Source organism: Crocodylus porosus, unplaced genomic scaffold (assembly GCF_001723895.1).
Source record: "Crocodylus porosus isolate Cpor-Errol unplaced genomic scaffold, CroPor_comp1, whole genome shotgun sequence".
NCBI lineage: Eukaryota > Metazoa > Chordata > Crocodylia > Crocodylidae > Crocodylus > Crocodylus porosus.
In genome coordinates, this window is record NW_017728948.1 from 2,588,962 (window position 1) to 2,612,000 (window position 23,039).

Sequence of the window (23,039 nt, forward strand, 5' to 3'; positions counted from 1 at the left end):
CTTGTCCTGTCATCTGCCCCCACTGAGAACAGCCCAGCTCCATCCTCTTTGCAGCCCCCCTGCAGGGAGGTGAAGGCTACTATTCAATCCCCTTCCGTCTTCTCTTCTGCAGACTCAATCAGCCCTGTTCCCTTAGCCTGTCTTCACCAGTCATGTCCCCCAGCCCCCAACCATTTTCACTGCCCTCTGCTGGACTCTCTCCAACTTGTCCACATCCTTTCTGTAGTTGGGGGAGGGGTCCAAAACTGGATACAGGACTCCAGATGTGGCCTTCCCAGTGCTGAATAGAGGGGAGAATTACTGCCCTCCATCTGCTGGCAGTACTCCCACCAATGCAGGGTTGCAGGCATAGATATTAGGGCTGTGTGAAATTTCGGCAGCTGCTTTGTTTTGTTTTGGACTTGGATGTTTCAATGGTTGAAACACTGAATCCGAAATGAAATCCAGAGCTCCAAAACAGCTCTGAGATGAAACGGGCCATTCAAAACATTTTGGAAATTTTCTGAAATGATTTGGATGTTTCCAAAACATTTCAGAGGTGGGCTTGCAGGGAAAGAGGGAGGAGGAGGAGGGAAGGAAGGACTACTTTGATATTGATATCTGTAGCTGTATCTGTAGCCTGTGACAGCCGTCCGTCCCTGAGGTCCCTTCCAATCCCAGTGCTGGGGAATCAAACCAGGAGCCTGGGAATTGAACCAGGGGGCATGTTCATGTCCCTGAATCATTCCCCCAGGTCCCAGTTCAATTCCTCAGCTCCCCAATGCTGCCACCAGTTCTTCCCAGGGGGCTTGTGCCCCCAGATAATATGGGATGACAGCAGGCTGCTGCTGCCAGCTGGGGATGACAATGGCTCCAGGCTATTTCCCCAACCAGCAGCAGCAGCCTGCTGAAAGCTCGTGCAGATCCGGGGCCCTGCCCCCTGGGAAGAGCTGAGGGATTGAACTGGGAGCGCCAGCTGACGCGTGGAGCTGCCCCAGGTCCCAGGCAGCATGCAGCACCTGGCTAAGCCATGCTGCACCTTTGCGATAGTGCAGCTGCCATGCAGGTGCCAGGTGGAGGGGGGTTGCTATTCCTGCTGCACTCTACTGAAGGGGGGGGGCTCTGCCACAAGCCCTCAGAAGCCCCAGTCACTGCTGCCAGAGCTGGTGAGTGTGGGGATTTTCTATTTTTAAAGCTCCGCACTCACCAGATGCAGAGCATGGGGATGACAGCATGCTGCCAGCTGGGGCCAGCACCAGCCTCCAAGTCTGCCCAGAGCAGCCTGCACCAAGTGCCAGGAAGAACTCAGTGCTGGTGCTGGCCCAAACCAGCAGCCTGCACGCAGATCTGGGGGCCTGCGCCCCCGGTAGAGCTCTGGAGCTGTGCCAGACTCCTCCTGGGGGAAGCAGCCCCCAGATCTATCCTGCATCTATCTCCTTGAAACTTGGCAGGCTTCATGGCCTTAGAAGGGACTACCGTGCCTGCAAGTTTCATCCAAATCAGGCAAGAAATGACAAACTTATAGGCAATTTTGTGATTCCCATTATAGCCTAAGGCTGAAACAAGGTTGAAATTTTGAAACAGCTCTGAAATGAATCACCGTCCCTCCAAAACACCGAATCCAAAACAAACCAAAACACAGCTGTTTCAGACAGCCCTATGAAATGCTGAAATGCAACGCCATCCCTCCAAAACGCCCAATCCGAAACCAAAGAGAAACGCAGGCGTTTCGCACAGCCCTAATAGACATCCGGGCCCCTCTTTCCTCTAAACAGCATCAGTGAGGGATGTGGTAGTCAGCCTTTAATGTCAGTCACAATGCTCCATAAATGCACTAAAACCAGGTTTCTCCCCGCCCTCAAGAAATGCCCTTTGGCTGATCATCCGTGTCCGGAGATGACTGTGTCTCTAGTCACCTGTTCACAGGGCCACCTGCTAAGGGAAATCAAAGCTGTTGCCTATGAACAGTCCTTGCTGATGCTGACTTGAGGAATGGGGAGTGACTGCCTGAGGCAGGGCTATGTGTGCACGTGCATGAACACAAGAGGGATTTTCTTTGGAGCAAAACTTATTCTGTAGCCACCAATGCCTTTAGAGTGGGGAGTTTCTTTATTCATCACTTTGGTCTCTTCCCTACAGAAGTCCCAGTTCAAATCCACCAAGGAAACTGCCCATTCACAGCAAATGTGAGGGGTGCCAGCTTCTTTAGCCCTGCTCCAAAATGCCCTCCACTGGTCCTGGTCCAGGCTGCTGCGGTGGGTACATTTGTGGGCGCATGGAGGGGTGCAGGGCACGCCGTCCTTCTTCATATTGTGGAACGCGTCTTCAGAGCCCACATCTTGTAGGCTGATGGCTGTTCAGGTGCTGCTGGCGTGTTGTCAGCTCTCACCATGTTATGGCCACCGGCAGGCACGCTTCTTTGGGTAGATCTGCTATCTTTTATTAGACCAATGGAACAGTGGGAAAAAAGTTTTTTGCAAGCTTTCGGAAGGGGATTGGGCCCAAAAGCTTGCAAAGAACCTTTTTTTCCAACTACCCAGTTGGTCTAATAAAAGAGATCACCATCTACCCAAAGACGCTTGCCTGCCCCCACAGCGGCTACAACCCCAAACCCTGCAATGCTATGCACTTGGTGAGGGTTTCTTTTAGGATGGACTGTGAAGCAATGAGCAGATTGGTAGGGTGAGGCCACAGGAAAGCCATCCGGATGGTGATGGTAGAGATGGTGAAGCCGAAGTGGACATAGGGAAATGTGTACTTTGGAAGCAGGGGGTTTGGGGGGAGTTAATGGGAGATACAGGCCTGAGTTACCACCTAAGGGAATGCATATGCTGTTTAGCACAGACACAGCTCACCACTCACTTGGGCTACTAATTGCCACAGGGGCAGCCTCAATATTATTTACCCTGCCTCTCAGGCAGGTTTTACAGCCAACACAGATCTATGTGCTGCCACGAATAGACTCCTCCAGATGTTTTTCATAGATAAAACCAGAGTATGTGATTGTACCCACTTTGGGGGGAGTTTATTCTAGACCCTGGGCACTCATGTTGGACATCGATTGCTTTGAAATTTTTGAGGAAAACAGCATCGAGCAATTCAGTATTAACTACTGTAATGAGAAGCTGCAAAAGATCTTTACTGAACTCACGCTTAAAGAAGAACAGGAAGAATACATACAAAAGGAGATTGAATGGACTCACGTTGAATATTTCAATCATTCGTGACTTAATAGAAAATAATCTAACTGGGATTGTGGCTATGCCAGATGAAGAGTGCCGGCAGCCAGGGGCTGTTACTGGTGATACCCCTGTAGAGAGACTGAACTGAATCTGTGCTACTTGTCAGCACTTTGAGAGCAGGATGAGCAAATGTTCACGGCTCCCGAATGATACACCCCTGCCTCAATCAGGACTCATGGCAGAGGCGATATCTTAGACCAACTAGATTTTTGCAAAACATTTTTAAAGACATTTTTTAAAGAATTTTTATTTAATTAGATTTTTGCAAAAAACAAAAATTCTTGAAAAAAGGTCCTCATTCAGCTCACTCATGACAGTACTCCAGATGTGGCCTCCCAAGTACCCAACAGAGGGGAAGAATCACTAGATCTGCTGGCTGTGCTGCTACCAATCAGAACCAATTCAAATGTAACATCTGTTTTTACCCCTTCTAATGGCCTTTGAGGATCCACGTGTGAGTGATTTGCTCAAGGTCATATCAAGTCAGTGGCAGAGCAGGGAATTGTCCCTACACCCCCTGCAATAACCACTTAGGCCAGGCCAGGCCTGCCGCTCAGCTGCTGCAGGGACTACAGCTCTCATGTGTTGTCTGGCTCAGACTCAGTGGCTCAGCCCAGCACTGGATGCCGCAGGAAGCAACTTGTAAATTGGATCATACCATCTCACTGTGTATTAGGCCCCAAACCATGTCTAGTTTTGGGCTCCCCTCCGCAGAAAGGATGTCGAACAAATTGGAGAGAGCCCCATGGAGGGCAATGAAAATATTTGGGGGCTGAGGCACCTGATTTGTGAGGCCAGGCAGAGCAACCTGGGCTGATTTAGTCTGCAGAAGAAAAGATTGAGCAGGGATTGAGTAGCAGCCTTCAACTCCCTGCAGGGGGTTGCAAAGAGGTTGGAGCTGGGCTGTTCTCAGTGGGGGCAGATGACAGGACAAGGAGCAATGGGCTCAAGCTGCAGCAGGGGAAGCTGAGGTTGGATATTAGGGAAAACTTTCTCACTAAGAGGGTGGTGAAGCACTGGAGTAGGCTTCTCACAAGGAAGGTAGTAAAGCACCGGAACAGGTTATTTAGAAAGGTGGTGCAGTCTCCATCCTTGGAGGTTTTGAAGACCTGGCTAGACAAAGCCTTGGCTGAGATGATGTAGTTGGGGCTGGTCCTGCTCTGAGCAGGGACCTGGACTTGATGCGGCCTGCTGTGGTCCCTTCCAACCCTTATTTTCTATGATTTAGGGTCCAAGTCAAGCCCTGGAAGGGGCATAGCAATTTATACACGTATCTAGTCCCTGAAATTAATGGCAATTAACTAAAAGTAGCTGCTGTTGCTCTGGAAAAAAGTGTTATATTGGATATTTCACAGGTACTTGAAGCAGGACAATGGGCTTGTACGCCTGTAGGATTTCTTGGTTCAAGTTCGGGCGCAGGAAGCTGACATCTGTTTTTCCCTAAAGTGTAACTAAATGCAGGGAGCTGAAGGGTAGTTGCCTGTCAAACGAGGATACTGGTCCTGCTCCGCCTTTGCATGGTGTTGGGAGGACAGATACATTACCGATTGTGCGGAACCACCCTGCAAGCAACAGGGCTCCAGCAAGGAGCATGATGAAGAACATGGCTGTATTGTGGGGTGTTCCCAATAGGTGCTCTAAGGCAGTCTGAGCACTCCCGATCTGAAACAGGAAGGCGAGTTGCAACGTGGGATGATCTCTAATGGGAGGCAGCCTCCGTGCTGAAGGTGTTCGAGAGGACAGGGGGGTGGGGCTATCTCTGAGGATAAAAGTGTCCCGTCTGTAGTCATAAAAGTCATCATTTAGAGATGCTTCCTAATTTTAAAGTGTTGGGAGTCGGGAGATGGTCCCTCAGGTAGCAGCTGTCAGAGACAAACTAAGGGATTGCAAAGGTTGCCTACTGCTCCACAATAAAGTTCACTGCTCTTAGGTCTTCTCATTTATATAGGCCTGTATTTATTGAACCCAGTGATCACAATGCTATCCAAAGCAGCAAGGAGATTTCATAGACTTCATAGCTATTAGGGCTGGAAGGGACCTCGCGAGATTGTCACGTCCAGTCCCCCTGCCCCATAAGACATCCACTTTTGGTTGCTCATTGAGCCAGCTTCGAGGTCAGGGGTGCAGAAGCCCTCTTAGCCCTACCTACCACATGGCCTGGTGGACAGGACACTTTGCCAGGATGTAGATATGGGTTCAAACCCACACTGCATGACCAATGCCAAGAACTTGAGTCTCCCATTCCCCAAATGGCCGTAGCTATTCGGTTAGAATAGTGTTTCCGGCCACTTCGTGGGTACAGTCCAGAGTGATGGCCCAACCTTGCATGCCAGAAATGGCCACGTGGCTAGATTTCCAGACCCATGAGGAGCTCCATGGGCCAGATACGATGGTCCCATGGGCAGTAAGTTAAATACCTCTGGGCTAAGCGGTAGAAGGGCCCCTATCATCCTCTTCTCAGCATCAAACAGTTGCTACACATGCTTTTTCTGTGATTAAAGCCTGTGGCTGTGAACAGAATTTAGACACTTCCTGAGACATATTAGGATCATAGCAGCGTAAGTGAAAGTAGATGCCTCCATAGCCTTCTTCTGAGCATTTTCAGAAAGCCAAAATAGAGACATGTAAGGAATGGAGACATCCAAGCAGCTTCATGGCTCTTGAATAGGGCATGTTAGGAGAGCATGGACTTAGACCCCTAGACCCCCTCCCCTGATTCCTTCCAGGGTAGGACAGAATCCTCTTCTCTGTACAGATCCTGTTGAAAGCAAGCTTGCTGGTACCACGACACATGCATCCCATCAACCAAGCGTAAAGACCCTGGCTTGCAAATGGCCTGCAGCAGAGATCGTTTTTACAGGCAAAGAAGCCTCCGAGCCTTGCTTTTAGCACTCAGATGTGACCATAAAACAAGCAAATAATAATAGTCATAGATGGTTATAAATCTGTCATCAGCATGGAGATGAGCATGGACTTTGGAGTTCATATGGGGACCCTGTTGATTTTGTGTTTTCCTTCTGTGACACACATAGCTCTTAGTCTGCACATATTACTCGGGAAGCCTTTCTGCATTATCATCATCATTATCACCATAGCAACCACGAGCCCCAGTTATGGACCAGGGCCTCAGTTGTCTGTGATGGGTACCACATGTTGCAGGAGAGACGTCCACGCTCCGTGAAATAAGAACGTTGCATTTGTTCTCCCTTGCTTTTGTTGTTCCCTTTAATCTAAAACAGGTGTTCTCTAGACTGACAGCATATGGCTGCGCTGTGTGGGTGAGAGAAACATCACAGATTGTTGCTTTTCCATTAACACTGCTGGCCTTCTTCCAAGCAAATTGCAGATTTGGGGGCCTTGCTGATTGGAGGCCCATTAGAGGAATAATTGACTACATGAAGTTTAAGGTATTTTCTCAGTGTAATAGATTTACGTGTACCAGCGGCACCAGTCCTCGAACAGAGGTGCATGCAAACAGCACTCAAAGAATCTCATCATGCTGCAATCTGTGCTTTAAAAACCAATGCCTCATCCACTGGGAGGTATCCAGGTTGTAGCTGCATTAGTCCAGTGGCAAAAGCAATCAGGACTCGTGGTAGAGGCAATATCTTTTATTAGATCCACTAGATTTTTGCAAAAATTAAAGGCTTTTTTTGCAAAAATCTATCACCTCTACCATAAGCCCTGATTGCTTCATCCACTGGGGGGCAATTCTGCCCCCAGAAAAGGACTCGGTTCAGCAAAGAACAAATTTCCTTGCTATTTGCAACAGCCCCCTTGCTAAAGAATGAGCTTCACAAGATTAAGAAGAATGCAGTAATTCCTCAAAGATTGCCTGCTACGGTTGTACATTTGCACATAACAGCGCCGCTGAATGACTCGGAGAATAATCAAACTAAAACCTGCCTTGATCTGCTGAGGGCAAGTGTGTGCCTAGGTCAGGAGCTATTCCAGGGAAGAAGGCATACATCAGTGAATAAATAAGCTCATGAGCGGGTCTGCTGCTATCCAAATGCCGTGAATGCAGCCAGCGAAGTAGCTGCGACGCTTTTTTTGCTGTCTTGTCTCATGCAGGTCCCGATATGCAGAGTTCCAGTTTAATTGCCAGCCTTCCCCGCAGTCTGCCACTGGCTGCCGGAGGGAGAACTATGCTGCGTGTCTGCTGGCGTACACGGGAATCATAGGTAAGAGGTTGCGCCCTTCGGCCCTGCCAGCCCCCGGGGAGCTCATGGGCAAGGCCACCTCCCTGCTGCCTCTTGCCCTGTCCTGGGCAGTGCGGTGCCTGGTCGTGAAGATGCACGAGACAAGAATCCAGCTTGCTCTGCCATGCTGGCTCTGCCAGGTTCACCTCAGTGGAAAGGCAGCGAGAGGTGGAGGGTCCAGTCTGTATTCCCTGCACCTACGATCTGCACTGTGCCAAGGGATTGCAAGTCTCAGCACTGAATACATGAAGATAACGAGATGCGGGGGGGGGGGGGCAGGCTTCTCCTCGTCTCACCTGTCACAATATTCCCTGCCTCTCAACCCCCAGTCCTGGGGGCAGTCCCAGATGACCATGGCAAATGGTCCCCTGCATAGGGGATGAACCATTGACTTCAGAGGACACTAGGCCAGATCCCCAAAGAAGAAGCTGCTGGGGCTGGCTGAACCCAATAGGATGGGAAGGAAAGGCTGATCAGGGATGTTTAGACCATGAGGTACCAAACCCTTTCAGTCCGAAGCCTCTCCTCCCCACCCTGGCCCTTTTGGAGCCTGCGATACCTCTCACATCTGGAGGTAGGATCTCCCTTGTCTGAACACCTCCCGGAGGGCTCTCTAGCATGTCCACATTCAGACTTCATACCCTCTTGGGACATCCAGCCAGGGGGCTCAGTTCCCCCTGATGAGCTGGGGCAAAGTGCCAGGGTCGGGTTGGTGGTCCAATGCATGGCTTCAGCCCCTTTGCCAGTGGGGTGAGCTGGGTGCATCCACTGAGCGGCATGTTGCTGGTATGGAGAGACAGGACCACCACGAAGGCACTTCCTGGTGGGTGAACGACCAAGCCGTGAATGAGCTAATTGCAGCCACATTGCATTGGCTCTCCTGGTCCGTTCCAGGCGAGGGGGCCCCGCTAGGTCCCGAGGAGATGGGCTGGGGGCTGAGAGCAGTGACCCCACTCCCTCCTCCCCGGCAGGCAGCCCCATCACGCCCAACTACATCGACAACTCGACCTCCAGCATCGCGCCCTGGTGCACCTGCAACGCCAGCGGGAACCAGCAGGAAGAGTGCAAGAGTTTCCTGCACCTCTTCACTGACAACCTCTGCCTCCGTAAGTCCCCGCTGCGAAAGCAGCTCCTCCATACGGCTGGGGGGGCTCCAGGACCCCTCGCCCCGGTACTGGGGAACGTGTCTGCGAAGGACCCAGCGGAGCCACCGCTTGCCCCTGCCAGGCGGGACTAGCCTTGCCTGTCCATCTCGCCCCTTCCAGAGCCAGGGATGTTGCACGTGATACCAGCCAGGCTATCCCATTATCCCTCCCAGCCAAATTACAGCTGCCCCAGGGTAGAAAGGGGGCAGCCGTGAGACACCCAGGCTGGGCAGGCGAGCATTTGACCCTGCTTAGTATTGCAAGAGCACCCGGGGCAAGGATCGGGGACCTGCTGCTCTGGCCCATAACAAGAGAAAAGCCCTGCCTTGAAGATCTCACAGGCTGAACAGACGGGCCCAAGGGTGGAAAGGGAAGCAGGGGATGGAGACGAAGTGACTCACCCGAGGCCATCGAGCAGGGCAGTGTCAGTGCAGGGATTGGACCCCTGGCTCTGCTAACTCCCAGCCCCGTGCCCCTGGCTTGGGCGAGGTGACTTGCAAGTTAGCCCTATTAATGCCAAGGGAAGCACAGTGGGCTTGTCCCCTTGAACAATGAGGCCTTGGCCCGAGCTCTGCCTGCTGTATGACCACATAAAAGGAGCAAGAAGAAGGTGACATGTAGGACTAGGTAGCATGAGCTCTGCAAACAGGCTCTGACCCCAGAGGAGGTGACAGGAGCCACAGATATCCGATTTCATCAATGCCATGAGCTGCCATGCGACCCATCCAGCGACTGCCAGCGAGGGCGGGGGGAGACCCTGGCCCTGTCACCCCTGGGAGATCCTGACAAGGGGACATTTCTGCACCAGGAAACTTCTGCACTCCCCGGGGCCTACAACAGGCACTGCCAAGCCGCGGAAGCCGAGCAGCCCTGTGTCCCGTATGGTCTGAGCCGGGAGTCACCTCTCGCCCAGGTCTTCACCACCCCTGCCCAGGAGTGGGAACCAGGCACCAGGCACAGTCCCTGGGTAACCTGCACCACGGGGCTGCGCCTGCCCTAGCTAAGGCTCCTACGGTGGGGATGCGATTTTGGCACACCCAGGGCAGGTGCCCCATGCATCCTGCCGCTGCCAGGCCATGACACCACAAGGAGCCTGGGTTCAGCCCTTGCTCTGCAAGCAACAAGCCCCTCGTGATGCCTGCCTGGTGGCTTTGGCTGGGAAATGCCGGGAAAACACGGCCAAGCTGGAATCGAGACGGGGCTGCCAGGCCGAGAGTGCCCCTGCAGGACCTTCCTTTGGGCGAAGCCTCAGCAGCACCCATCATGCCCTGGGGACTGAGGATGCAGCACCCTGAAGGGTGCTTGCTGCAGTGCTCGGTGGGGCCTTCCACCCTTCCCCAGGGCTCCAGGTGGAGAGCTTGCAGGGCTGTGCTTCTCTCCCTGGGGAGGTCAGATTGCCACTGTGGCTAAGGTGTCTGGGTTTGAGACTCCTAGCAGCCAACGCAGCTTGGGGGTGAAGATATCAGCCCCACCACTCCCTTGGGTGCCATCTACAACACCAGCATGCTGGACTTGGGTAGCCAGAGACCTGCCCCTGTAGCATCGCTCATGTAGAGCTAAGCGGGTGCATTTGGCATGCATGGGTGCATTTTGCACGCTCACGTAGAGCTGAGTGGGTGCATTTTGCACGCACGAGTGCATTTGACACAACCATGTAGAGCTGGGCAGGTGCATTTTGCATGCACGAGTGTATTTTGCACCCTCGCATAGAGCTGAGTGGGTGCATTTTGCATGCATGAGTGCATTTGACACAACCATGTAGAGCTGGGCAGGTGCATTTTGCATGCGTACAGAGAGCTGACTGCACTCGTGCATTTTTTGCATGCATGGGTGCATTTTGCACGCTCACGTAGAGCTGAGTGGGTGCATTTTGCATGCACGAGTGCATTTTACACAACCATGTGGAGCTGGGCAGGTGCATTTTGCACACTCAGAGCTGAACAAGTGCATTTTGCATGCATGGGTGCATTTCGCACGCTCACGTAGAGCTGAGTGGGTGCATTTTGCACACTCACGTAGACTGAGGGGGTGCATTTTGCATGCATGAGTGCATTTTGCGCACATGCAGTGCGTGAGTGCATTTTGCATGCGTGTATGCATTTTGCACACTCACTGAGAGCCGAATGAGTGCATTTTGCATGCACGTGTGCATTTTTGCACACTTGTGTAGAGCTGAGCAGGTGCATTTTGCATGCGTACAGAGAGCTGAACTGCACTGGTGCATTTTTTGCATGCATGGGTGCATTTTGCACACTTGCGTAGAGCTGGATGGATGCATGTTGCTTCAGGGGGAAAGGGCTGAGGGGAATCCAGACTGCCCCCATGACTCTAGGAGTCAAGGGACCCACAGACTTGGCTCTCAAAGACCATGGGCCAGTGGGAGTAGCTCCCAGATTTCCTTGCTCTGCTGCTGATGCAGGACCAGGCCATCGTGGGGCAAAAAGGGCTCAGCCTTTATGGCCTGGACCTCACCTGGCCTTGCGATCCCCCACCCGAGAAACCCAGATTTGCAGGTGAGGCACAGGGCAGAGAAATGGCCGGCCCATGAAGCATAGGCTTCCTGGCTGTACGGCCAGGACTCAGCCACCCCTGGGATCTGACCCTACCCTGATGGTTGGGACATTAGTGGCAGGGAGGGACCCTGCCTGATCTGGGCGTAGATATCAGACCGCCCTACCTGGCTTGTCAGACCCAACTCTGGTACAACTTGAGCAGAGCTTTGGGTTAAAAGGAAACCGGGCCCAAGGCACCGGGACACTACTGCTTGGGGGGAGCCACAGCAGGGGTGACAGTAACACTCCCCTTGGGGACATGGCCCTGATCGTGCTTCTTCCGTCTCTCTTGCTAAGAAAATGCCATCCTGGCCTTTGGCAACGGGACGTACCTGAGCGCGGGCCTGGCCCCGTCCGTGCACCCGACAACGCAGATGTACAAGCAGGAAAGGAACGCCAACAGGGCCGGGGCCACCCTCCGGGAGAACATCTTCGAGCAGCTGCAGCCTACCAAGGTAAGGATGCGGCCGAGGGGCTCGCCGACACGGGGAAGGATGGGACTGCACCCTGGCTCATGCCCCTGCCCCATCTCCTCTGCTTAGCCCCATGTCCCTGCCCCCTACAACCCATCTGCTGACCCCACCCTCCGTTCCCTGGTCCCTTTTCACACCTGCACCTTTATGAGCTCTTTCAACAAACCCAGCGGTAACCCTGAGGTCACACTGCCCTAGCTCCTGACTGCCCCTCATTGCATTATCCTCTTGTTTCTCTTGACGGGGAATCTGTCCCCAGCCATTACATGCGGTGCCCAGAGCACCTGCAGCCCTACAGTAAGGAGATGCAATAGGAGCACTCCCAACAGAGGGGAGTCAGGACTCCTGTGTCCTATTCATGGCTGGCTCTTGGGCAGGGATATGGTCCTCTACCTGAGATCACTCAAGTGTACCTTAACAACCTTTGCAGCAGCAGGACGTTGGCCATCCTGGATGCCCTGCCTTACCTGTGGCAGGGTCGGGTGTTACGTCTTGTTTTGCATCAGGGTTGATGGTAGTTTTGCCACGAGATTAGGCCAAGCATTTGTCTGGGATGGTTTGGACGGGGCTGATCCTGCCTAGGGCAGGGGTTGGACTAGGTCACCTCCGTTCCAACCCAACTGCTCTCTGATTTCTATGAAATCATTTAATTGCCCTCTGCCTCAGTTTGCCCATGTATAAAACAGAACTGACACACGGTTGTGAGGCTGAGTTAATATTCACTAAGCATCTGATGTCCTCAACTGAAAGGTGCTAGACACAAGCAAATTATTATAACATAGTTTCATAGACATTATAGATTTCATAGACATTAGGTCCAGTCTCAAATACATATCATTACATATTTGATATATATATCAATATCATTTATATAAAGGATATATCAATATCATTTATTTTATTATTACCCACCCTCAGTAGAAAGGCATGAGGTGCCATAACAACAACCTACTATGAAATTGTTTTTGAATAAAGAGCCATAACCTAGCTTCTTACTGCCATATAATATGGATGACATTCATTTATCATTAGCTGAATAACAATAACCCTGATTTATCATATTTTACAGTCATAAAAACATTGCATAATTATACAGTTACAAAAGGGCACTGATATTTTTTCTGGACTCTGGGTAGCAGATGCTCCAAGTTAACTGGGTCCAGTGCTGTTGTCTGGGGTTCGGACTGGGCCAGCTGGTATTGCTTGGCTGTATTTCGGACCCAGGGGAGCCATCGTGCAGAGCTTTCAAAGTTGCTTTCCAACCTGTGCTGCTTTGCAAGGTAGTAAGAGGGCATCTCCTCTGCCTCCAAACACTTCTGTGGCTCGGCGTTGATCCGGCCCTTTCTACCCACAAACAAGGGTGAGCAGCGAACACCTCCCACAGCTGGCCAGGACCCTGGGAGTTGCACCTGGGAGCCAAAGTCAAATCAAAGCCCCCCACCCTGCACCCTCTAACGACATGCAAGGGAGCGATGTTGGTCTTGCTTGGAGCAGGGGGTTGGACTACACCTCATGAGGTCTCCTCAAACCCTCATTGTCTACAAACCTATGATGCAGGCCAGATCGCATCCACCACCCATTCACTGCTCAGCGTGAATGTCCCGATGCCCATTTCCAGCTTGCTCAGTGCTCCTCAACCAGGGTGCAACACTTCCACGCAACGTGAAGAGCTGCCAGGTGCACAAACATGATTCAAAGATAAACCCAGAGATTGAAGCTAGTGCGAACATTAAGAACATCGTGGGCTGCTGAGGTCTTTGTTGCAGGAGAATCACGCTGGTATTTTTCTGTAGTTAAAATATGGGCGAGAACTATGAGCTGGCGTTTTCCCAGCACAGCCTTTGCATTCAAAAAGCTTGAGAAACACCGAGCTTGGTGGAGAGGGGAAGCCTTTGGCACAACCCCAGAGTGCCAACAACACGTCTTAAATTGCATTGCCATCCAGCCTGGTCCACCAGACCACTGCAGTGCACGAGGACAAGCAAACCGAGCAGTCCTGCGCATGGCAGTGGTCTGGCGCACCTAATGCTGCTTGGCAATGTTGCACCCTGGTCGAGGTCTAGAGACATCTAGAAATAGCTTGTTTCTTGCATTCGCCAACAGCTGCCTTTAGCCAAAGGGACCCAGTCTGAAGACCTCCAGGGGTGGCTTTTGGCCTCCAAGCTATATTGCGGGCCTCGCCCTCCCGAAAAAGGCGTTCACCTTCAAATGACAACCGATCGCATCCTCTGCTAGTTGTGGGAGGCATCGAGTCTGCAGCCCTGGCTCATGTTCCCAGGGAAGAGCAAACTCGCCTGTGCCTGGGGTTAAGCATGTAGTGCATAAGCTGGAGGATAGCACTTGGATCAAAGCTATTGGGGTGAACAAAATAAACGCAAGCCCAAAGCTTCCTCCACCCAGCTGGAACTGCAATCTTTCATTAAGGCAGCTGGGCCCCCTGCACTCCCAGCTTCCCTCAGGGGCTTGGAGATACTCCAGGAGTGTTGTCCTCCAGTTATCACTGGCTTACTACAACAAGCAATGCCCAGGAGGTTTCCAGCCCAGTGGTGTGGGCTGGAGCTGGACGGATAGCTCTGGAGGGGCTCCAAACCATGAAGAGCTTCTAAAGAAAGGCTGTGAGGTTCACCAGGCAGCAAGCCTCCAAAACTGGTCCCAAAGCACAGATCCAACTCTCTCCCTTCCTCCTGTTGCTGGAGCCCATCCAGGCAGTCATGAGTTTATCCTCTCAATGCTCCCCCGATGGTAGCTTGGTTTTCATTTCACCCTTGTGCGCTGAAAGAACAAGAGCCAGATTGTATAAAGATTTAGGTACCTCACTCTGAGTGACACCAGGGGGAATTCGGTACCTAAATCCCTCTACAAGTCTGGCCCCAGGGGACTTGCCCAAAGTTGCATAGAGAATCCGTGGCAGAACCAGGAGCTAGACCCAGATGCATTGCAGTCCAGTTCAGCAGGGGGATTACAGGCTGTGTAGACGTACCTGAGCGAGCTCAGGTGCCAATAACAGTGTGGGCTGGGCAGCACAGGGTTCAGTGCAGGCTGCCAAACCGGCCTGGGAGCCTGGGTGAACAGGCAGCAAGGGCAAGCTGAGCACTGGGCAGAGCTTAATCCTGTTACCCACCATGACTGAGCACCCAACCGGAGCAGTGTAGACATACCATCCGTTTCTGTACTGCAGTGCAACCCCACTCCTGGACTACATAGTCAAGCTAGGGCAGGGACCGGAGTGTCGGGCAAGCTATTTAGCTTTGTAGCATCCTAAGATTTGAGGTACAGGGGAGACAATTATGGTATCTGCCCTCTGATCATTGTGGGAGGCTGTTCACCTCACTAGATTTGCCTGCTTGTGGTAGTCCCGGGATGTGATTCTTGCTTAAAAAGCAACACAGATGCCTTGTTCCTCGAGCCAGAGATCTCAGAGCACCTCAGAAAGCTCGGCATTGCTGTCCCGACTCTGCAGGTGCAGAAACTGAAGTGCACGTAGCGTCATAGAAGAGTAGGGCTGGAAGGGACCTCAGGAAACCACGAGGCCCAGACCCCTGCTCAAAGCAAGACGCCTCTGCCCCATCCGTCCCATACACGTCTTTGTCCGAACTGTTCCTAAAGCAGCTGCAAGGCACGTGACCCAAAGATACGAGGAAGACGCTAACCTGCCACAAATAAAGCAGGGGGCCGGGGTACTATCAAGGTGGGGAAGTGATCGGCCAAGATCAGTGGCAAGGCTGGAAATAGAAGCCAGGCTTCCCTCCGGCACCTCATCCCCTGGGTCACAGGACCACACTAAGGGAGCCAATTCCCTTTGCACCTTGGTAGGGATCAAAAGCTACTGCTGCCTTCAGCTGAGCTGGATTGAGATCAGAATCAGGGCCAGTGATTTCTTGAAGGCTGTAGAGTCCATTCGGCATCAGAGTCCCAGGGTCGGGAGGGACTCCCAGGGTCATTTAGTCTGGTAAGGGCCAACCTTTTTGGCAGGGCAGCCACAATTTAGCCCTGCAGCCTCCCCGAATGCCACTCCGGTCCCTTTGCCCTGCCCAACTGGTCACTCTGCTTTCTGCTCCCTGCCCTGTCTACTACTGTCCTGCCTGTCCCCTCTCCGTTCTGCCTTATGCTGCACTGTACCATGTCTGGCTTGCCTGCTGTGGGTTGGCCACCCCTGATCTACACCAACCCCCTGCACAGATAGCTTTGCCATGCCCCCAACCATCCCAGATGTGTTAATCCAGCCTCTGCCTGCAAACCTCCAAGGAAGGAGATTCTGCAACCTCCCTGGGCACCATTGCTCGGAGAGCAAGGAGGTTTTGCACCTCCCTTTGCCTCAAGATGCAGTTGAACGCAACGTGCCTAAAGGCCCAGCCAAACGAGGCACCCCACTCCTCTTTCCCTTCCCAGGAGGAGGGAATGTGAAGGCAGGTTCACCATCATCATCCCTTCTTTTCTCTTTGCAGGTGTCTGGTAACGAGAAGCTCCAGCGGGAAACCACCCGGCGAACATCCGCGACCTCCAGCTCAGCAGACCCCAACTGTGCCACGGGGGCTTGGCGGATGTGGGTTTCCCTGGGGATCACCACACCACTCCTGCTTTTCATGTGAAACGGAGCGAACATACGCCCGGCGGTGACTGTTCCTGTCTGATTCTTTAAGCAAAATGACTCTTGGGGGAGGGCACGGGGGCAGGCAGAAATCCCCCCCTCGCCCCTCCAATCTCTTTTATTTTATAAGGACTGAAGTCGTCTCACCAGCTCCTGCCTCTCCTTTCCACTTCTTGGTTCAGCTCCTGTCTCCCCAGCTCTCTGTAGCACGTTCACGTGGGTTCAGAGCCACAGACAAGTCACTTGGAAGATCCCAGCAAGAGGAACGAGGAATCCAGAGGAAATGGGCGCATCCAAACTGGGCAGCAGATGCCCAATGGATGACCTGTCCAGAACATTGTATGGACGTTTTGGCTGGCCAGACGGGTTGCCAGGGGTGGATGGGGGACGTCTCTCACTCGGTCACAATTCTTTAAAACCTTTCTACAGAGTGACCTGAGCTGCAACAGATCCACAGCTGGTTCAACCGGAGGAAATCACCTTGTGTTATCTACAAAGAGGTCGGCTTTGCCCGTCAAGGATGCAGCTGGACGCTTCGGAGGGGGAGAACGAGAGCTGTGCTACCCACAGAAACTGCCTGTGGCTTTTTTTCTAAATGTGTGAAACCGTATCATGTCGTCGGCATGTCACTCCAGGCTGCAGCGAGCCCGTTCTCCTCAGCAACCACGTTCACGTATTAACGGCCTTCAGGAAGAAGCACGCGTGTTGCTTTCCATTTCCCGCTGGCTTCGGCTCTTCATATTAGCACCCCATTCTCGGCCCCTGACATCCCTCGCTGGTAGTCGGGGTAATTTTTTTGGCCACATCCAAGTATGCAGTGAGACTGTAATGCTTTCCCCCTCCACAGCTAGTGTTTTACAAGCTCTTACTGCATCTGAGCCCCTTGGCTCCTACTCACAGGCTCTGCGCAAGTTTTTTCTGGAGGCACACGAGATGGTCTCTTGGAATTTCCTTAGTCACAGAAACAAGAGATGGGCTAGAAAGGTTCAACCGATACCAGCAACCACCTAAAAAACCCCCCTCAAAAACATTGGGCTACTCAAAAACCCAGCTGACATGAAAATATGCACATACTAAATACATCGTAGACAGGGGTGACCCCCGAAGTCCCCTCTTTAAAGAGTTAATTAACTAAATATAGATCATGCTATTAGGTAGAAGTTAGCTGATTCCCTTCAGAGCCTAAATCAATCTCTGAAATATTGGAGGTCAAGAGGAAGTTTTCCTGAACTTGCCTACAGCAGGATTTATCACAACTTCTTCAATTTATTGCACCTTCTAGGTGCCGGCTACGAGCAGAGATGAGCAAGGGAAGAGCATTCGTACAGGGCCTGGATTGAGCTGTCTTGTGCCACTCTCCCCTGCCAGCTGCCAGCATCCAGGGGCCTAGGAAAGCCTAATGCGGAGGTTTTACCTAGCAAATATGTTTAATACCCACTGGCGAGTTTATCCAGAACTCCCTGATCTGAAACCAGACAAAACATTTGCATTAATAAATACGTTGCCCTCTTCTCCCATCCTCCAACCTAAACAGATTGTTGCGTCCAGTTGTTCAGCTTTAAAGGACAATTGCAATCAGAGAGAAGCATTCCCCAGCACTTGATCCATCTGAGGCATGACTCATGGCAGCTGTACAGCGCAGTCTTGGTGTCCAGCCTGCTTGGCCAAAGCCCTACTGGGATCCCCGCTCCCATGCACTCCTCAGGACGTAGCACCCGATAATCCAAGTCCATGAGATTACTGAAGACTCGGACACCACCATAAAATTATGGCGTGGGTCCCAGAAGCAGCCAGTCTACCAACAGCAGAGCCCACTCGGGGAGTTTTCCGGGGGCATTTCCTCAGCAGTGAGGGTAGCCAGCATGTAGTGGTTTGAGAGAAGGTTTGAGAGCATCTTGGTTTCTGCAAGCCCTCTCAAAGTGCATTGAGCCCAATGGCCGATACCTGTGCCAGGGAAAGCAGCAAGTCACCCAGGACGCGGTGGATAGAGGGTTTGCATGCTTGACTATGTGATATCCTAGTATGGGGACCCGCCTCTCCCAAATGAATCCCTGCCTTGTGAGCCGTCTACAAAGGACGCTGCCATTCCTTACCTTGAAAGAGCAATGGCTATTTCCTCCCATAAAGCCTGCTGCTCTGTCTGACTCCTGGATAGGCCCCTGGGTTGTGTACTGGGTTATAATTTTCATTAAAAGGCAGCCCTATTATAGGCAATTTGCCCCACTGCCAGGTACGTATTGCTGGAGTGGCTCAGATGCTACCTTGCCGTGTCCCTCACTAATTGCTGTAACAAGTGGACTTTTCTACCCAAGGTCGTCAGAAAATTGACGGCCCCTGTCCCCCAGCATCAGCATCCCATAAAAACCCAGGTTCAGAGAATTTTGTTCACTAGGTTCTTTGCAGGTCGGATACTCAGCCAAGGTGAGGGACCACTGGCCTAGTTGCGGTTGAGGACCCAGATCCAGCTGCTCTGTAGACCTCTGCTTAACACCTTGTTGAGTGGCTGAGGTGCACAAAGAGCCTTCCCATACTCCAGGAAATTGCAAATGGATACTGGGCAGCTGTTACTTCAAAGCAAGGTCTTTTCAAACAAGCTCACAAGGTCGGATGAGTCACGTCTTGGCCCCAGCAGGCATTGGCACCAGCCGAAAGATCCTGACTTTTGTTTAAGCAAAATATCCCTTCTTTGGCCCAACTGCCTCCTCCTGGGAAGTTCTCCAACACACTTCAGCCAAGGCAGAAAGTGCCCCTCTGGTTTTCTCCCCTTCCTCAAACCCTCACTAACGACGGCTTCCAGCATTGTATGGGCTGCCCAACAACAGGAATGAAGGAGCTGGACGGGGGACCGGAAGCATTTGAGACATGGCTGCAATTAGGGAAAGCTGGAGTATTTTGTAGGTAGCAGTGGATGGAATGAGAAGCAATTTCATGAGGATCCTTGCAACTACCCCACGGCTCTAGGTTATTATTTTATGTTACCAAATTTAAAAAGTCCAAAAAACCCCTCGTAGACTTGAAGCAGCAGCCAGGCTGAAGAAACATTTTGGATGCCGTGTTAGCACAGAGCTTCAACTCAACCACAGATGCATCCCAACTAGGCAGAAAATCCTGATTCGTACCCTTTTCTTGTCCACCGCTCTGCTCTCTGGATGTAAGCGCCCCTTATCTCAAGCCGCAGCTCTTTAGGAGAGAAGCAGGGCCAGATGTTCACCGCTCTCGCACTGGTGCAAAATGGATCAGGCTTGGACAAAGGGCTCGTTACACAGAAGGAGCAGGGAGCCCCAGGCAGGTAGGTCCCAGCAGGGTGGGGTGAGAGACGATATTCGTTATCACGCAAAGCAACTGCCACAAGAGACAAAAGCAAGATGACGCTTTCCAAGAAATTTCGTCTTTCTTCCACCAGATTTTTGAACTCAGCGAAAAATGACAAATGTTGACTTGTATTTTTTAACCAGCCCTGGTACGCGGCAGCCAAACAGGGTGACATTCACGCAGACATTTCCCACCGACATGCAGAGTCTCGGCCCCGCCAACACGCTGCTGTATTGTTCATCTCCCCACAAACCATCGAATTCAAAACAGCTGCCAGCACCATACACGGGTCGAGGGCTCCAGAGAGGGTGGAAACGATTTTTACTTGTTGCTCCCTTCCCCCTTCGACTTTCACAAGCACAAAGAAAGTACTTTTTAAAATGCAGGATGCTGCGCAGTCACTGGACTGTATTTTCCGATGTGCCATTTGAGAGCTTCTGGCAATGTGTGCACCTCTGGAAATGGCGGACACCAGTCGCATCCTCCCTCGAACAATTGAGAGAGATGCTGCCGCAGGAAGCTCTCGCTGCCGCAATTAAACCATCGACGGCCGGGTGACGCAGAGGGGGCACGCGTGTGTGCGTGCATAGGGCCGGGGAATGAATGGCTGATGTTTGCCTATACTATTGGGATATAACCTGTACTTAAACTAAACTTCTGTAAGCATCATATTCAGACATATACATGAATAAAGCACACATGCATTTTCCTGATCCTGTGATCCCACTTGTTTCGATTGGCCGCTCAGCTCAGGTAGAGGGTCCCACCTGAAACGACTCCCGTGACCCCTTTGGTTTCAGTTGGAAAGACCTAAAAAAGTAACTTTGAGGGGAGCTAAGGATGCCGGGTTTTTTGTAGATGAGCAGGTCTAATAAGTGCTCAAGCAACAAACCAAACCGGTCCCTAGACTGACGCGGTTAGCGATCCATTCCCAGGTGATGAAGTGAGGAAGGGCCAGTGCAACCATGTGGTCTGGCTTCCTGGGAAGTGACACGGGGAGTTTTCAGGTGCTCTGTGCATTCGGCTTTGTACGAGGAGACTGATGGGTTTCAAGCCCATTGTCTTAACCACCGAGCCACAACGACCGCCTTCACGAGTCGCATGGCAGCCTTTTGCAGGGCGCCCCTGCCGATATCAGCTCGGGGGGACCCTGATGGAGAGGGGAAGTGTTTCATGTGATGGTGTCTCTTAAGGCTCAACCCACTCTGAAAACGTATCTGACCCTCCGCAAGCCAGGCACATACAAATCCTGGCCATCCATGGGGCAGACCGGCATTACTAACCTCAGCATGTAGCAAACTGTGGGCACCACTGATGGTTCAGCTTGCTTTTTATGCTTCCCCATAAAACAGAGGCAGAAAACCTGGTTTTTAAGATGTTTAAAACTGGTTTCCAGTAACAAAGCAGTACAAAAGAGGGAAGAGTAGATGTCCCATGTTGTCGCTGCGGTCCTCCTCAGGGGTTACCACCGTCTTGCCAGTGCTGAAGTCTTGGAGGCTGCGGTACTGGCAAAAAGTCGCAGCCAGGATGATCCCAACACCAATCATGCCTTAAAGAATGACCACAGGCTCAGTTCAGTGGCAAAGTCCGGGTTTATTGTCCTCAAAGCATGGCCCTAATATGCTTGTGACCAGATAGATAAGGTGGAAAGGCATGCATGCCCGGGACAAGGTATTGGCACACCGCCACCTAGACTCTCCTAGGCCAATGCAAAAGTCCCGTCATTTCTGATTCTCCTTCTATACAGTGGTCAAAATAAATGACATAGCTTTCATAGACATTGGGGCTGGAAGGGACCTCACGAGATCATCGGATCCAGCCCCCCGCCCCAGGGGCAGGAAGTCAGCTGGGGTCAGATCACTCCAGGAAGATAAACATGCAAGCATTTCTTAAAGGTATCCATATTACATATTACCTTCCAGCAGTATTTTCCTAAATTTCTCATTCCTAGTAGTATCCCACCAAGCCCACTTTAGTTGCTTTAATGCCTGGAAGTCACCAGGTTGTTAAGTTTTAGTTTCTACTCTGTTCGAGAACCAACAGTAAACTAGCGAGAACCTCACTATAAGGCGGGTATGCAATTGGCTCAATAACCGTAAGGCCCAGGTAATTAGAAACGGATCCACGTCAGAACGGCAGGACGTTTCACGTGGGGAAAGGTGACCGGGAAAAGATATTAATAGATTGCAGAGCTGGTCTAGGGAGCAGGAGGACGTTCAGTGCCGGCGACCGTAGGCTGCGGCACGTTGGGAAGGATAACTAAATGTACGCGTAGGGAGTGAAAGATGCTTGGCCGGGCAGTAGCATGGCTGAAAGGAGTTTGGGGGACTCCACATGAGTCAGCTGTGGGATGCACTCGCATGAGACACAAACAGGATTTTGACCTGTGTCGACAGGAGTGTTAAGCGGAAGATACAGGCATTGACAATCCCACCCCTCTCGGGGCTGGCCAGACCTCATCTGGAGTCGTGTGTGTGGCTCTGGGCTTTGAAGGGGGATGTGGACAACGTACACAAAGGTAGGTGGCTTCATTGGATAAGCAATAGTTTTGGGATAGCATGTCCTGCATTCGTGCAGATGACTTGTGAGGTCCCTTCCAACCATATGAGCCTACGACTCGAGGAAGCATTGTCTAATTACCAGCTCAGGCCTGAAGAGTGCCCCCATGAGCCACTTCCCACAGGATTGACGAGTCCCTCGGAGGCCACGTCTGAGCCCGAGGACGGAGACTAGGTGGAAGAGAGGGCTCTGAGGGGTCCAGAGCATGTGCCCAGCATCCATGGTCCTGTGCAAATTAGCTCGTGCCAATGTCAGCAGGTCCAGGTGAGGCTGTAAAGCTGCTGTCTTGGGCATGTGTCAGCAAAGCTTTCGGTGTGAGACAAGGAGCAATAGGATCCCACAGCAACTTGGTTTGTACAGGCTGTACCCCCAGTGGACTCCATGTATGCTCTCCACAGCCAAGCCCTTGATGCCCCAAGGGCATCCTCAGCTCTAGGCTTGTTGGACGGGGCTCCTAGCACTTCCAGGCTGCCTGCTGCAGAAGTCCCAGGCTGAACATACTCATCCCCTCCACGGGCACAGCCACCTGGGAAGTTGTGCAAGGTTTCCTGTGGCACCGCTCCTCACCAGCACCGCAGCTCATGGGCTCTCCAGGTCCTGGATCAGGCTAAGTCAGAGGGGGAACCCATTTCTGCTTCAGGGAAGTCAGGTTCCTCACGTGGGGCTGCCACAAAGAAACAGGACCAACCACCCTCGTCAGGTGTTGCACTACTGCAACACACGCACACTCCCGACAGCCCCAAGGCTGCACCCAGGGCAAATCTGCTCCACGCCCCCAGTGGAAACCTTCCCATCATCCCCCAACCAGTGATGCCACGGGTCCTCCGTTGCAACCAGGCGTGCCTCCACCCAGTCCCTGTTCCCTGCATCCCCGTTGTCCCAGGCTGCTGCCTTCCTCATGCATCCTCCAACAGCCTCAACCTTTTGGACCTCGGATATGCCCAGCGTGTCCCGTGACACAGGCCACGTTGGTGCTCCTGACGGCAG

General features: G+C 52.2%; 1 protein-coding gene across 1 annotated transcript in view; it reads left to right on the forward strand.

Annotated features, from left to right (window-relative positions):
* The window catches only part of GFRA4 (GDNF family receptor alpha 4), a 40,623-nt gene extending 20,417 nt beyond the window's left edge, over positions 1 to 20,206 (forward strand). The window contains exons 4-7 of the mRNA XM_019553202.1: positions 7,296 to 7,405; positions 8,395 to 8,529; positions 11,418 to 11,575; positions 16,039 to 20,206. Of these exons, the coding sequence (XP_019408747.1) occupies positions 7,296 to 7,405; positions 8,395 to 8,529; positions 11,418 to 11,575; positions 16,039 to 16,182 (547 nt within the window). The 3' untranslated portion in view covers positions 16,183 to 20,206. The remainder of the gene's footprint in view (positions 1 to 7,295; positions 7,406 to 8,394; positions 8,530 to 11,417; positions 11,576 to 16,038) is intronic.
* The last annotated feature ends 2,833 nt before the right edge of the window (positions 20,207 to 23,039 follow it).